General features: G+C 33.5%; 1 protein-coding gene across 6 annotated transcripts in view; it reads right to left on the bottom strand.

The window, feature by feature from the left end:
• LOC149909569 (protein neuron navigator-like) overlaps positions 1 to 14,261 on the bottom strand; it is a 76,515-nt gene that overhangs the window by 49,101 nt on the left and 13,153 nt on the right. For 3 of the 6 annotated variants that reach the window (XM_090119603.1, XM_090119604.1, XM_090119605.1), the window contains exons 1-4: positions 12,257 to 12,393; positions 9,172 to 9,275; positions 3,684 to 3,783; positions 1,795 to 3,516 (exon numbers count right to left, since the gene is read on the bottom strand). In XM_090119603.1, coding sequence (XP_089975729.1) covers positions 1,795 to 3,516; positions 3,684 to 3,783; positions 9,172 to 9,275; positions 12,257 to 12,348 — 2,018 coding nt within the window. In that variant the 5' untranslated portion in view covers positions 12,349 to 12,393. Of the gene's footprint in view, positions 1 to 1,794; positions 3,517 to 3,683; positions 3,784 to 5,203; positions 5,335 to 9,171; positions 9,276 to 12,256; positions 12,394 to 14,261 lie in introns of those variants that run through there. The other 3 variants (XM_090119607.1, XM_090119608.1, XM_090119606.1) reach the window with 2 other exon arrangements.

The following is a 14,261-nucleotide window of genomic DNA, read 5'->3' as shown; positions in this document are numbered from 1 at the left end:
TGATCATTTTGTTATTGAAGATGTATTAAGATCGATCAATATTAATAATTTTCATGGTAAATACTTGTGTTTAATAGTTTTAATTCAGCTGAATTATTCGTTTTCACATTATTGAGCCTGGTGACCAGATGGCATAAGCATATTTACTGTGTAGTAATTATCCACATGTTAACAAGGTCATTGCTCTGAGTATAGCAAAAATATGAAGCACATAAATAATAATTCATATATGTATATTTATAAACAGTTAACACTTAGTATATACGTATAATAATATAATAATGTAAAGACAATCCTTACCCACATTGTGTTTAAGCACTTTCGAAAATCTATGTTGTATATGAGTAACACCAGTACAAAATATCTACAAAGCACCGTATATTATATTCTACCGCTAAAAGCAAAGACACATAGCAAGGCAACACTGATAAGAACGTTCACAAAATTATTATCGAACAGTATTTATTATACGATATAGCAAACGAACTACGTCCGAAATTCCCGCCTATTATACATGCGACAGAAGGCACAACGCATATGGTCCACCACTAATGACTAGGAAACACTTAATAACTAACACGAGCGAGTAAGTCAACGTTTTATCGCAGTTCACAGGATTCGCGACGGGCGCGATCGTTTCACATTGAGTCTTTGTTAAGCGCGGTCCAAGATCGGCGCCGGCAGCTGGGACCGGCGTGCTCGAGCGAGCGTGCGTCTGACGGAGGCACGATCGATTACAGTTCCAGATTTACATTATCAGAAATCGAGAAAGTTTTTCACGTGTGTATTTAGCAGCGGGCAGAGGGTCGGCGCGCCCGCACGCCCGTAGTGCGCGGCGCCGAATGCCGCCCGCCCTGCCTGCCGCTGCCGGCACCATCGGAACCGGCGACACCAACCGATACATTATATTAAGCTCAAAGCCTCTTAAACTATTTACGTAATCATATTACTGTGATTGATTCAATGAATATTAAAAGAAAAGGTGCTTACAATTGACGAATTATTTTCTTTTTACAAGTTTGATGCAAAATTAAGCTCATGAAAAGCTCAATTTTGCGATTGTGTAGAAATATGAATCAAAACCCTAAATTTATTAAGCGTTTTTATTTCATAAGTACTATAGCTGAATATCGGTATTGTGGGTGGTTAGGGTCGAGGTGTGGTATATAGTTATGCGCGGGGAAGGGACGGCGTGAGACGTAGGAGTATCGATTTTGACCACCCCGCCCTCCCCGTGCGATGCGACAGTGTGAGTGCGCTATGTGAGTCTTCGCTGGGAGATGGCAGATCGTACGGGTGTTCAAATTATAAATGCTTTGTTTGTATAATAGCTCTATCTATTTAAAAACACACAGCCCTAATCCTGTCGGTCTAATCCAATTTAGATTACTTATTTTTTCTATATTTAACATAATGTAGGTAGATAATATAAAAAAAAAACAATCATATAAATACAATATTTGATATGATAACAAGTTAAGTTTAATGTGAAAGAGGCAGAAAAGAATGTGGTTTGATGGCGAAGAGTGGTAACATAATACCTACTTGTGACAACCACTTGTGGAGCATTGTATTGTGTCAATGTACATAAATACAATAGGTATTTATATTTTATGTAATAGTGTATCTCCAGATGAACATAATGTATTTTGGACATTAATCAAACTACGTTTTTACGATATGGTTGGAAATTAATAATAATATACGAGGAATAATATATCAGTTAATATATTATCATAATGACGCATAGTAATATATTAAGAATAATTACAACGTACAAAGAATATCACTAACCTTTCATCTAATTGTTGAAGCTGCGAGGGCTGCTGGTAGTTGATGCGTCGTCCGTACAGGGATGCACCGCCTTCTGACATGTAGCCGTCCATTATATCATTGCTCCGACCACAATCCATTTCATTTACATTAATTCTTCGCAAGCAGTCCCCATCAGACATATATCCAGAAGCTATTTCTAAATCGCAATAATCAGGATTAGAAAATCCAGGGCTGAAATTAAGGCGATCGCGTAACCCTACGTTTTCTCTACCAAAATTCGCTTTCACAGTATTCGCATGATGAGGATAGCCAGTAACATTTTTTTGTGCTAAACCCGAAGTTCTCATGGGTAACGTTAAATGACTATTGTATCCTCGAAGTAAAGGTCTCATTGGCATTACGTTCATTAATGGGTTTTCATCTTCACCTAATGAATTATCTCTACAATGAGATGGAGTACTGGAACGACTGTCATTTCTATCAGCCTCTGTTAGTGTTTTGTTGTGGTCAAACATTTGTTTTACACCTGGGCTACTTAGAATTCTTTTTTGAGCTGCTTCTTTTTCAGATATTTCAGCTTCATTTATGACATTATTTATATATGTCGCATTCATGTCCATTTTCCTATTAGATGATGCATTACTTTTTGATACTTCTGAACCAGATTCACTGGATGGTCTGTATATTACGCTCCCGTCGCTTGAATTAGACTGTTGACCTGTTGTACTGTGTGTAGAATTGGAATGTGAACTCTCTGACATCTGAGAAGATGGATTTTGATTTGTAGAATTTACCACTGGCATTGGTGAGACAGCTAATGTTTGCTTTTGAGATGCTTCTTTGTTTAAATTAGACTGTTCTCTAGTAAATGGTAAAGTGCCAACATTATTCGTGGAATTTAAACTTGAGTTACTTTGTATTGGACTCAATTGGCTGCTTGTATTCTTTTGTATTATATGTCTGTCATCTTTAGATACCTTCGAAGTGCCTTTTACAGCGGCTGTTGGTTTCGGAATACCAGTATGATTTTGTAAAGGAACATTTTGCCCTCCCGTTGGAGAAGGGGATTGAGCAGGATTGTTGGACGTATTGTCTGCCCGCGTATCACTTAATTTAGCTTGGCTGCCTGATAATTTCACCATCTTCGATTCTAATTTAGGCTTTGATATTCTGGAATTATCTTCAATTAAGTTTAATTTCGTATTACTAACAGATTTCGGCGCAGCTAACTTGGATTCCTTATCTCTAGCGGGTAGCTTAGGACTATTTCTTGACTTTTCATTATTGTTCGATTTAGGGTTTACTTTGCTTAAATTCATTGATGTCTCTTTTACTGGTTTCGATCCTACAAGTTTGGATTTCACACTCTTTCCGCTCTTATCTTTATTTAATGTATCATTTTGATGCCTCACATTTTTAGGCCCTACTAAGTTAGATTTTATATGTGAATTTGGAATATGTGAAGATTCATTTAGACTTAGACTAGAATCGGATCTTTCACTTTTTGCAGAAGAAAACCCACTGGACGAGCTCGTGCGTTTTGAAACGGCGGAACTTTTACTATTTTGTTTTTCTGCGCTAACTTTATCCTTATTAAATAATTTTAATTTATCTAACATCGACTGCTTAGTTGGCGTCCCATTATGATTCGATACATTTGAGGAATGTTGTTGCGTTTGGGTGGGCAAAGATGATGGAATCTTACTGCCAGGTGTTAAAAGAGAGGAATTCGGCCTTGACCTGTAAAGAGAATAAATATAAGTTACCTATCTTTAGAGACATTTAGTTACATAGCAAATGCAAATATAAATATAATGTTTAAATAAACATGGTTAATTAGTACAAAAAATAATGAAGTAGCATTTGAAACTACATATTAAAAGTGAACTGAAAACAATAATCCTTACCCAGATGATGAAGCTGGTGCGCGAGGTATAAAACTAACTGCGCCATGTCCCAGCGGGCTCGTTGAACGGCTTGAACTTGCGGACAAACCACTTTTCCCACCTGTGATTTAATAATGTTAGTCAGTGAAGGACATTTAATACCGAATTAAATTTCACAGTAAATTTATACTGATACATTTATATTGATAAGGGAATAGGTATAGAATAATTTATAACACAACATTTCCAAATCAGTGAACGACTTCAACTGATTGCCAGGTTATAAAAACATAATGTTTTCCACCAATAATCGTATATTTGTTATCGAAGCCAAATTTAATTTGGTCTCCGAGACCCCTAGCGACCCTTTAAAAACTTTTTCATTTAGGGGACGCCAGCTGATCGTGTATAGTTCTATAAACTTGGTCCCTTGTATTGATTGCTTACAATTAAACAAAATAATAATATTCTGACGTCATGCTTAAAAGCACACACTATCCAATTTATATTTATGAATGCGAGGCATTTTTTAAAAGTTAGACAATTTGAAAAGTACTTTTTGTCTTTTATTTGTTGTAAAGAATTTGAATTTTACATTGATGCAGATGGACATCCGACATGTGATATAATTAATTATAGTTAGAGAAAAGATTATTGTTCAACTCTGGCTATAGCAGGACGTCCTATAAAGTGCTTGAATGTATACCAACGTCTATCATAAATTCTATTGTTTACTAATTCCATATTGTATACCAATTTAAGAAATGCTTACGTAAACGACAGACATGCCATATTCGTTCCTTATATTTAAATAACTATACATTCACAAAGATGTTTCACAAGGTCACTGCATAAAATGAAATTTTTGTGCAATGATATAGCGTAGACGAATTCCAATAATTTAGGGCAGCAGTTTCAAAAGGAAGTCGAGTGCGTCATCAGAACGAATCAACGGTCTCAGTTCTCAATCAACAGTTGGTACCTACAGTCTACACTAGTACCATCCGCTTTATTTGCACCCATCCATCATTTAACCGCAATGGCTTACGGCTAATCGCTTGAAAAATATCACGTTATAACGTTACATTTGATGCAATAAAGCCTAAACAGTTTAAGCATTTTAAATAGTTGCAAATGACAAAATTTAAATACGCATCCAATGTTAAATACAAAAAAAATTGTCAAAAAAATACACTGTCGCTACATCGCTACTTTAATAGGGCTAAATAGTACGTTATTTTAAAATAAAATCTAAAACGAATTTTATAAACCTCAAAATTAACCAAAGTAAAATAAATATTTAAAATTAAAAAACCCTGAACGTCTTTTGTTATTTTTAATTAAAAAAACATAGGTACTATCACAAAAATAAGACTATTTACGCATACTATACTGATAAGAGTTTAAATATATCTAAACGTGTCTTTTACTATATGGTTTTATCTAAATATAAACCACGGCTTACAATTACTTAACTGTTACGAACAGAAAATATGGGTATATAGCACTAAAAAAATTGCAATTCTAGCACTGATACAAACCTCGAAACCGAGAAAGTTATCACACACAGAACACAGGGCTTAAGAATTCAACAGACTGACTAATTATGATTATTATAAGTGAGGAATGAGTGTTCGCTTTGGACAGTGCACATCAACTGGCGATGCATCTGTCTACAAGACGATACACGATAACAGTGGGACCTAATAAATCCTTAGATTATCGCTTCCCATGCGCGGGATTCATAATAACTGGCTTAGTGTTTTCATTACGGCTATAACAATGACCAGCGGATGTTATAGCGAGTCTGTTGTTAAATTAATTCCCACTTAGTAGACAGGACAAATACTTGAAAAAATCTTTACAATTTTTTTTTATTATGGAGTGAAACAGTCCGTTCTTTTACGAGATGCCATTAACTAATTGCTAAATTGAATTACACGTATCCATTCTGATAATGGATGTCTACAAATGGTCTACGACAGTCTTTCCCAACGTGGGCGATAACGCCCCCTTGTGGGCGCTGCAGGCCTAAAGGGGGGCGGTAAGAGACCCAGAAAAAAAAGGGGGCGTTGTGTAGGGCTATGGGGTCGATTTATAATTCCATCTACCTAGCTAGGAAGACTCTTAGACACCGACTGAGCTCTCGACTTCGAGAGTCGACATCTTGTGAACTAATATTATCAACTAATATTAATTAAGATATAGCTCAAACTCGGTTGGATATAATAGACCGCGAGCAATCATGTTTTAACAAGTTTTTGTTAAATAATCCGATTTGTACATTCCTGTATCAATCGGCTGGTTCTATAATATGTACTTGTTCTTGCTTGTCGAGTACGATTGGGCGTCGAATGAGATAAACGAGTTTATGCACGTTTGATGTCTTATTCCTGTTGGTGCGTGCTGCTTATGCAATCCTATATAAACGACGTAAATTTATTTTATTTTCATTTGCGGTTTCGCGCATAATAGATAAGCAGTACTTGATTACAACACTTACGTATTTCTCAAAACAAAACAATGTCGGAAGTAAAAAAGAAGAGACGGCAAAACTCTGCGGAATATATTAAATTCGGATTTATTGAAAATCCCACAAACCCGTCGTCGCCTTTGTGTCTTCTATGTCTAAAAACATTTTCGAACGAAGCAATGAAGCCTTCAAGACTGCAAGATCATTTGAATAAAATGCATCCAGATAAGAAAGACAAGAATGTAGCATATTTTCAAGACCTAGAGAAGAAGCATAATACTCAGCCAAGTGTATCAAAACTATTTTCGGCGGCTGCTAAGCAAGATGACGACGGACTTCGAGCTTCGTACAATATCTCTTTGTTAATTGCTCAAAAAGGCAAACCACACAACATCGGAGAAGAGTTAATTTTGCCAGCAATAAAGGAAGTAATAACTACTGTGCTTCATAAACCGGCTGCAGATATTATCCGAAAAATTCCTTTGAGTAATAATTCTGTGCAAAGACGAATTGATGAAATGGCTGAAAACATTGAAGAATCATTGTGCAATCATCTGAGGACTAGTCAATTCTCAATTCAGCTCGATGAGTCCACTTTACCAACTAATGAAGCGTTGTTGCTATCTTACGGGAGGTTTATTAAAGATGAGAAAATACGTGAAGAACTATTGTTTGCCAGAAATTTGGAGACAGATACAAAAGGCGAAACCATATTCAATACATTGGAAAAGTTTTGTGAAGAGAAAGAGATTCCTTGGAAAAATATTATATCAGTTGCTACGGATGGCGCTCCGGCTATGACAGGGCGCCATAAAGGCTTCATAGCGTACTTAAAGAATAAAATTCCAGATGTCCTTGCTATACATTGCGTTATTCATAGACAACATTTGGTTGCTAGAAACTTAAGTGAACGACTATTTCAATCACTGCAATATGTCATCAAAGCAGTCAATAAAATCCGTAGCAGCTCTTTGAATGATAGATTATTTCATCAGCTTTGTGCTACTAATGACGAAGATTTCAACCGTTTGTTGCTTCATACTGAAGTTCGTTGGCTGTCAAGAGGCAATTGTCTGATTCGATTTTACAACCTGTTTGACTCTGTGATAGAGTTCTTGGAAACTAAAGATAGAGAACTGCGCAACAAGCTCATAACATCAAAGAATGATATAGCTTACATGACAGACCTGTATAAATTGTTCAACGACATGAACCTCCAACTGCAAGGCGATGAACTAAATTTAATTAAAACAAAAAATGTCGTTGCTGCTTTTGCAGCCAAACTGCTTCTGCACAAAAAGAAAATGGGCAGACGTGAGTTTCACAATTTTCCGAATTTATCAGTATTCTGCAGTAACGACGACTTGTTTGCCTACTGCCAACATTTGGAAAACCTCCACATTGACTTCACCGAACGATACCAGGACATTTTAAACTTGGAAATACCAGACTGGGTGTTGGATCCGTTTTCAAATGTCAACACAGCAATGTCACCTCAGGTGGAAGAAGAACTTATAGAATTGACAACAAACGAAGAAACAAAAATCAAGTTCAAAAATGGATATCAAGAATTTTGGCTACAAAAACCGATCCCGCAATTGTACCCTGGATTGTGGTCAATTGTTCAACGATTCTTGATAGCATTCCCATCGTCATATTTGTGTGAACGTGGATTTAGTGCTGTGGCAACGCTGCTTACTAAAAAGAGAAATCGTTTGCGTGTTACCGAACGTGGCGACTTGCGGCTGTTTTTGAGTAAATTGGAACCTGATATCAACAAACTTATTGAACAGCATCAGATTCAACCTTCATATTAGTTTTTATATAAGAATTGATTATGTTTGTTTTATTTTCAATAAAAGATACTCTGTCTGTTTTATTTGTTTGTTTTATTTTCAATAAAAGATACTATAAAGTTGTGTTTCAATAATCAGTTATAAGTACTTAGCGGTTTTTAAGTATGTTTAAAAAGGGGGGCGTTAAAAAATAATTTATTCTTAAAGTGGGCAGTAGACAAAAAAAGGTTGGGAACCCCTGGTCTACGAGTAACGAAGTTACTTAGTAAGGTCAGTGAACGTTTTCTTTGTCTTTTACTTTCTCAAAAGTTCAGTTTTAAGTGCCAGGAGTAGGAAGACTTATATTTAATTAAAACAAAACGTCGCAAAATTAATTAATAACTTTTTTACAAAAATACACCGTTTTATTTATACGCAGTAAAATGGGAGGAGGTACTCAGTTTGAATGTTATGTTTTTAGTTTTTTAAACATTGTAAGTAAACTTAATCCTACTAATGTTCTACGTTCGGTTATTAACAAAGAAGATATTATACATTGTTCATAACCTATTCTTCAAGACTATCAGATAACAAAGTGTAGCTACATAACGTAGCAATCGTTGTTCACTTCAAAATAGAAAATGAAAATTTAAAAACAGTTAACTATATAATATTTTTGTTATTGTATAAAACTTAAACCATAATATAAAGGTTTGTAATAATATAAATATTTCATGTTAACTTGCTTATAAAATCATGAGATTTTAAAAGTTTTTAAATTAAATTTATACATAAAAATGACTATGCAATTACCTACGTATCTAGTTATTCCTCAACACTAGTATATTTTTAAACGCACCTAGCTTATTCTTATTATATCTCATCTAATCAATACTTACGAATTACCATAGTATAATTAGTGCTCTTTATACTATGGTATTACCTATAACTACAAAACAAACTACTACAGACAACAACGTTTTCGAAAAGAAAAATTATATTATGTTTTCGAAATTTATGAAGGTCCCGAAACCATTTTGGGAGAGCCAAGAGCGTTTTAGATCAATTTTCCTCATCAATTTACTATAGGAACAAGTACCAGTTACCAGGCTAATCTTATTGTGCCAAACCAAAATTCGGTTCAGGACCTCTTTTCGGAGACTGCTGTATTATAAACCCTGAACATTCAAGTCGAAATGTTATGAATTAAGAGGGAAATCAAACATTGTTTAAAAGATAAATAAGAAGCATTTTTATTTACCATGTATAGGGGTGGCTGGTAGCGGTCGTTTGTCCGGCGGCGCCCGTCGGACCGCGGCCGCTGATGCTGGCAGCGGTATCGACGTCTGCAGCACGGAGACTTGCCTGTCAATAGATGTATTATTAGCTATGTTTTACAGATGTTTTCTTACAGTATACTGAAAGGTCAGGGTTAGTATTTTACCCTTCGTGGACTTTTGCATTTGATAACGACTTTGAATCTTACAGGTTTTTTCTTGATAGCATAAAAGTTGAACATCATCGCCTACTAGGTATATTACATATTATATATGGAAGTAAGTTTTGTTTCTAATTATATTGATAGAAAATTATGTAAATGTTTCTTATCGCTTATAAGTATTCACTATTCACAAAGCAACTTTTGTATTTAAATTATAAATAAGTTTAAATTTTTAAATAAATATCATTACATTGATTTCCATTCTTCGCTATAACCCTGTCTTTAATTGACTGCGATACTAGAAATAAACAAGATAAAATGACATAGACCTACCTTGAGCAACTCAAATAGCTCTCACTTTCGTGCATATTTTCCTCTAACTTACATTAAATGTATTTCAGAGATTATAAATAAACGTTGTTTGTGTACCACAACTTTCTACGTGTGATTTATATTCTCTATAAAATTACTATCATTTGAAATACTATGCCCAGTTGTAAATAATATAAATCGCCGGTAGTTGAAAGGTAATATGATATACCTTGTCGTATGTGCAAATTGTAAAATAATGTTTTGTTAGCAAAAGTATTAGAACTATTTGTCATGCTCACATTTTGTACACGCCTATCTCTTAATTACGTAATTAAATAAATCAGTTATTCCAATAGGATATAATGCTTCCCGTATCCTAAATTATAGGTAGGTATTTAAAATAAATGTTAATTATTCCAAAATAATTGATCAGTATCAGGAGTAATATTCACAATACATTTTAAAATAATATAACAGTAACTCTATATTAATTATTATATTCTTCAATATAATCTCTATATTTCATTTTTCAATATAATCAGTGACTTTATTGAAAAATGAAAACATAATTATTGATGAATATAAAATTTTAAATACAAAGAAATAAGTCTCCGAGTACAGATTGAATCGATAGGCAAATTGTATACTTACTTCAAATGCTAACGTGAAGGTATTATCGTAATATTACCGTTAATATTCCTCCTTTGTTAATAAACAAATTAAAATAATACCAACTAGATGTGTCGCCCTTCGTCGTCGCCGGTGTGGTCACGATTTTATAATAAAACATACGCAAGGAAGCAATTGTAAGGTGAAATATTACCTACTTATTCAAGTGAGCTTTGCATTTATACAGTTTTTACTCTTTATATAGTCTTTTGTTTATAGCATAGACTTTATTATATTTATACCAACAAGGAATATTTTGTTATTTAGGTATGTGGAACAGAATAAAGAACTATAATATGTAATAAAGTACCTAACTATAATAATTTTATTTATTGTAGGTGTGTACCTATAGAAACGAGACATATGTTATAATCATAATAGTTCTTATTTACTGCAAAGCTCTATTATAACACCAAAAAATTGTAATGATCGGAATCAGACATGGTATGTGTTTTATGGTGTTTTGATATCACATTCGAATGTTTTATTTTCGATCGATTGAAGCGACTACTCCACACTAGATGGCGTTAATGGTACATTACGATTTAAACAAACCGCTAATTTCGGAAACCCGGAAGAATTAAATACAGGTACATGACAGGTACCTATACAAATGAATTTTTTATACTTATTATTTTTTATATCGGTTAAATAGTTTATCAGCTTATTCGTTATAAATATTAAAATCCAATAAAAATAATACACATTTTTGGCGAGAAAATGAGTCTCCATTTTCACATAATAAAATTCAAGGCTTAAAAAAAGACAAAATGTAACAATATAAGTTTTATGTACATTTGTCAGAGTATTGTTAATAATTGTGACATAAGGGCAAAATCTAAACATTGAACATCTGGTGTCGCCGGCGCACGCAATATATATGTATAATGTATATGTAAGTAGGTATACATATGTAATGCACGCCATATATGTAACTTACACAATAGCTAAGATTTTTCATTTATGATACCCGTGACACACATGTTTTCTTTATTGTTATTTCTTACAATTGGCACTTATTTATAAACTTTATTTTTTTGGTTCAAGCAGTCAGCAGATACCTACTAAGTACTACATCTCTGCGTTTTTATTTTACCTGCAAAGTTAGTTCTTTCAACAAAAGAACTGCAATTCAATTCAATTTTATATACAACATGCTCGTATTTAAAGGACAAAACACTTGAATTAAATCTGTATTTAATTCAATGACTGAAATACACATATGTACAATATTTAAGATTAAAAAAACTTGTAACCCATTATTATACAATGCTTCTAACAGATAATATACTACTGCCGTTTTGAAATCTTGAAAGTGACAAATGTCAAAATGTCGTGTCGCCTCACGCCCATATCAGTCGTGTCTAACGAAAAGTAATCCCTATTTATTGTTTACTAATGTTCCATGTTACACGGTGAGATCAAAGATCACTATTGATGATATGCTTCGCGCTGTAAAAGATCGACGAACCGTGACTTGAATCAGGCTCGATGTATTTTTAGATCACATCTACTAAGTGGACTAGATGCTCTTAATTTCACTTCGATATTGAGTTTTAACAACGGGCCCCAACTTCGATTCAGGATGTGAAGTTTCCGAATTACGAACTGTTAATGGAACAACTAATAAACATACACTTAACATTTCTTACACCGCATAGACTGTGAGGAGCCTTTTTTAAGTTACCATTTTTATAAAATACACGATTATATCTACGCAAAGCTGTACAGACTACAGACGTATTAAAATTGTAGAAATATATTTGCAAAATAACTTATATCTATATTTAAATAAAATTATGAAGTAGAATGAATTGAGGTTTGTGGTTTTACATCTACATAACTAGATGTGTTATCTAAAGTTAAGAATTTTATGAAACACATTCTTTGATATTGATTTGAATATTGTGTATTATAACTATACCTTCTGACTTCTGGAGATGTGGGGAGACTTCTTGATTTTCTGCTTTTACTATTCTGGCGCGTATGGCCTTGCCCTGAGTTGGTGTTACCCATGGTTGACTTATTACAATCACTTAGCACTAGATCACAGTAGTTTTTCACACATGTTTCGTTTATTATTTTATAATCTCATTTTCAAACTAAGTTAACTATCCTCTAATCAGTCTTGCGTTACCTTAATGTTTCTTCTTAAATTTTAATTCAGTTCATTTTTATTTAAAGAATACCTATTTCAAAGTAGAATCTATAGTCGTAATAATATCGATTAAATTGTTAGTCATGTCATGCCATTATAGATGGTTTACCCAAAACACTGCAACGTTTGCAAACATTTCAGGTAGGTATAACAGGCATTTCGAACTGCTATTCGATCACAATTTCAATCATCATTCCCATGAAGACGATTGAATTCTTTAGATTAATAACGATTTTCTGCATATATCTCAATGACAAGAACGCTTCTGTTTATTTCGTGCTTTTGTTATAACCATAAAACGTTTAAAACGAAACAATAAAAATAATTGGTCTATTGAAGTTAAAGAAGGGGACTGAACCATTACACAGTATTGTCTCCATTCAAAGAACCAAGGGTTACAAAAAAGGTTAATTATAGGTAGAGTACCATACCGATAGTGCATCGACCTTGACAACAATGAAATAAAGAGATCTTGAAATTTAATATTTACTTTTTAATCAAATTACTACTAATTTAATATAATTTAATCGGAACTCTTTAATGATAAGAGTACACACATTTATTTTTTGTTTAATTAATTGTATAGATATCGCCTAATTTATTATTAATTTCTGTGAATGTGTTCATCTGTAATTGTTGTGCATAATAATTTATAAATTCTATTGTAACTGTTTAACGCGAAAGATACGTATGTAACAACTGTTGATGAACCTTTTTTATAAATAAATAAATAAATAAATAATTCCTAAATCCTAACAATGATGGTAAAATGTTAAGTAGGATAACTGGCCTAGATACATTATCGGATTAATCATAGTGAGTGTCATGAAGCGAGTATGATGAGCTTTGCCAATAGAGTTTAATCATAATGCCTAAACGTACTTTAGCATCACATCAATTTATCATTTATCAGCTTTATTGGATACTATACCCATATTTTTGTTCATCATTAGAAAGGCTATGACTGTGACATATTTACGTAGTTACCTACCTATTTCGAATTCCAACATCCTATTTGTCTTTTGTTAAAAGTTAAAACATAAACTATATGGCCAGTCATTTAACGCCCAGAGCATCACAGTAATGAATACATACATAATGTCTTCCGGCCATTGGATAAATTGTCCCAAAGGCCATTGTCAAAATCCATCAATTCACGCATTGATTAAAAGGATTGTATTCGAGTGGGGCAACAATGCACTTGATTTTCCATACGGAAAATTGCAAAACTATCATTTATACCCAATTTTATCTATGTATATCTGATAGCATTTTAATTTACGTACTAATTAAATTGTTAGTTTGCATAAAACAACAAAACGATTCAATCAAAAATCCAGATGCGTCGCTGAATAAAAAATAAAAAACCAGTTAATCAATACACTAGGCTAATTTTGCGAAGTGTCAGCCGTTCTTAAGTGAGAAGAGAATTACTTTTCTTGGAAACTGAGCCGACCGGAGCTGTGCACACAGAGTCGTATGTTTCATGCTAATTTATGCACGTTTCTGCCTATAGGATTAGCCAGCGTTAGTAATTCTGTACTTTGTATTGGCCTTTGTAATGCTCATCCATTATGGAATGCTCAATGAACTTTGAAAATCAAATTTGATGGTGATTACACCTGGTCAAATTCATATTAGCTTCATAATCTATGAGAGGAACATTTGTGTATCTGTCAACTGTGATTTTATGGCTTACGATCGAATTTATAATTTTGAAAAAATTAAGAAAAAATCTATTTAAAATTTGAGAAATACACAACACTCAATC

Source organism: Colias eurytheme, chromosome 3 (assembly GCF_061535395.1).
Source record: "Colias eurytheme isolate Ceu_HAF_F1 chromosome 3, ilColEury1 Martin Lab GWU primary, whole genome shotgun sequence".
Taxonomy (NCBI): Eukaryota; Metazoa; Arthropoda; class Insecta; order Lepidoptera; family Pieridae; genus Colias; species Colias eurytheme.
Note: the sequence above shows the minus strand (reverse complement) of the source record. Positions and strands in the feature narration are given on the sequence as shown.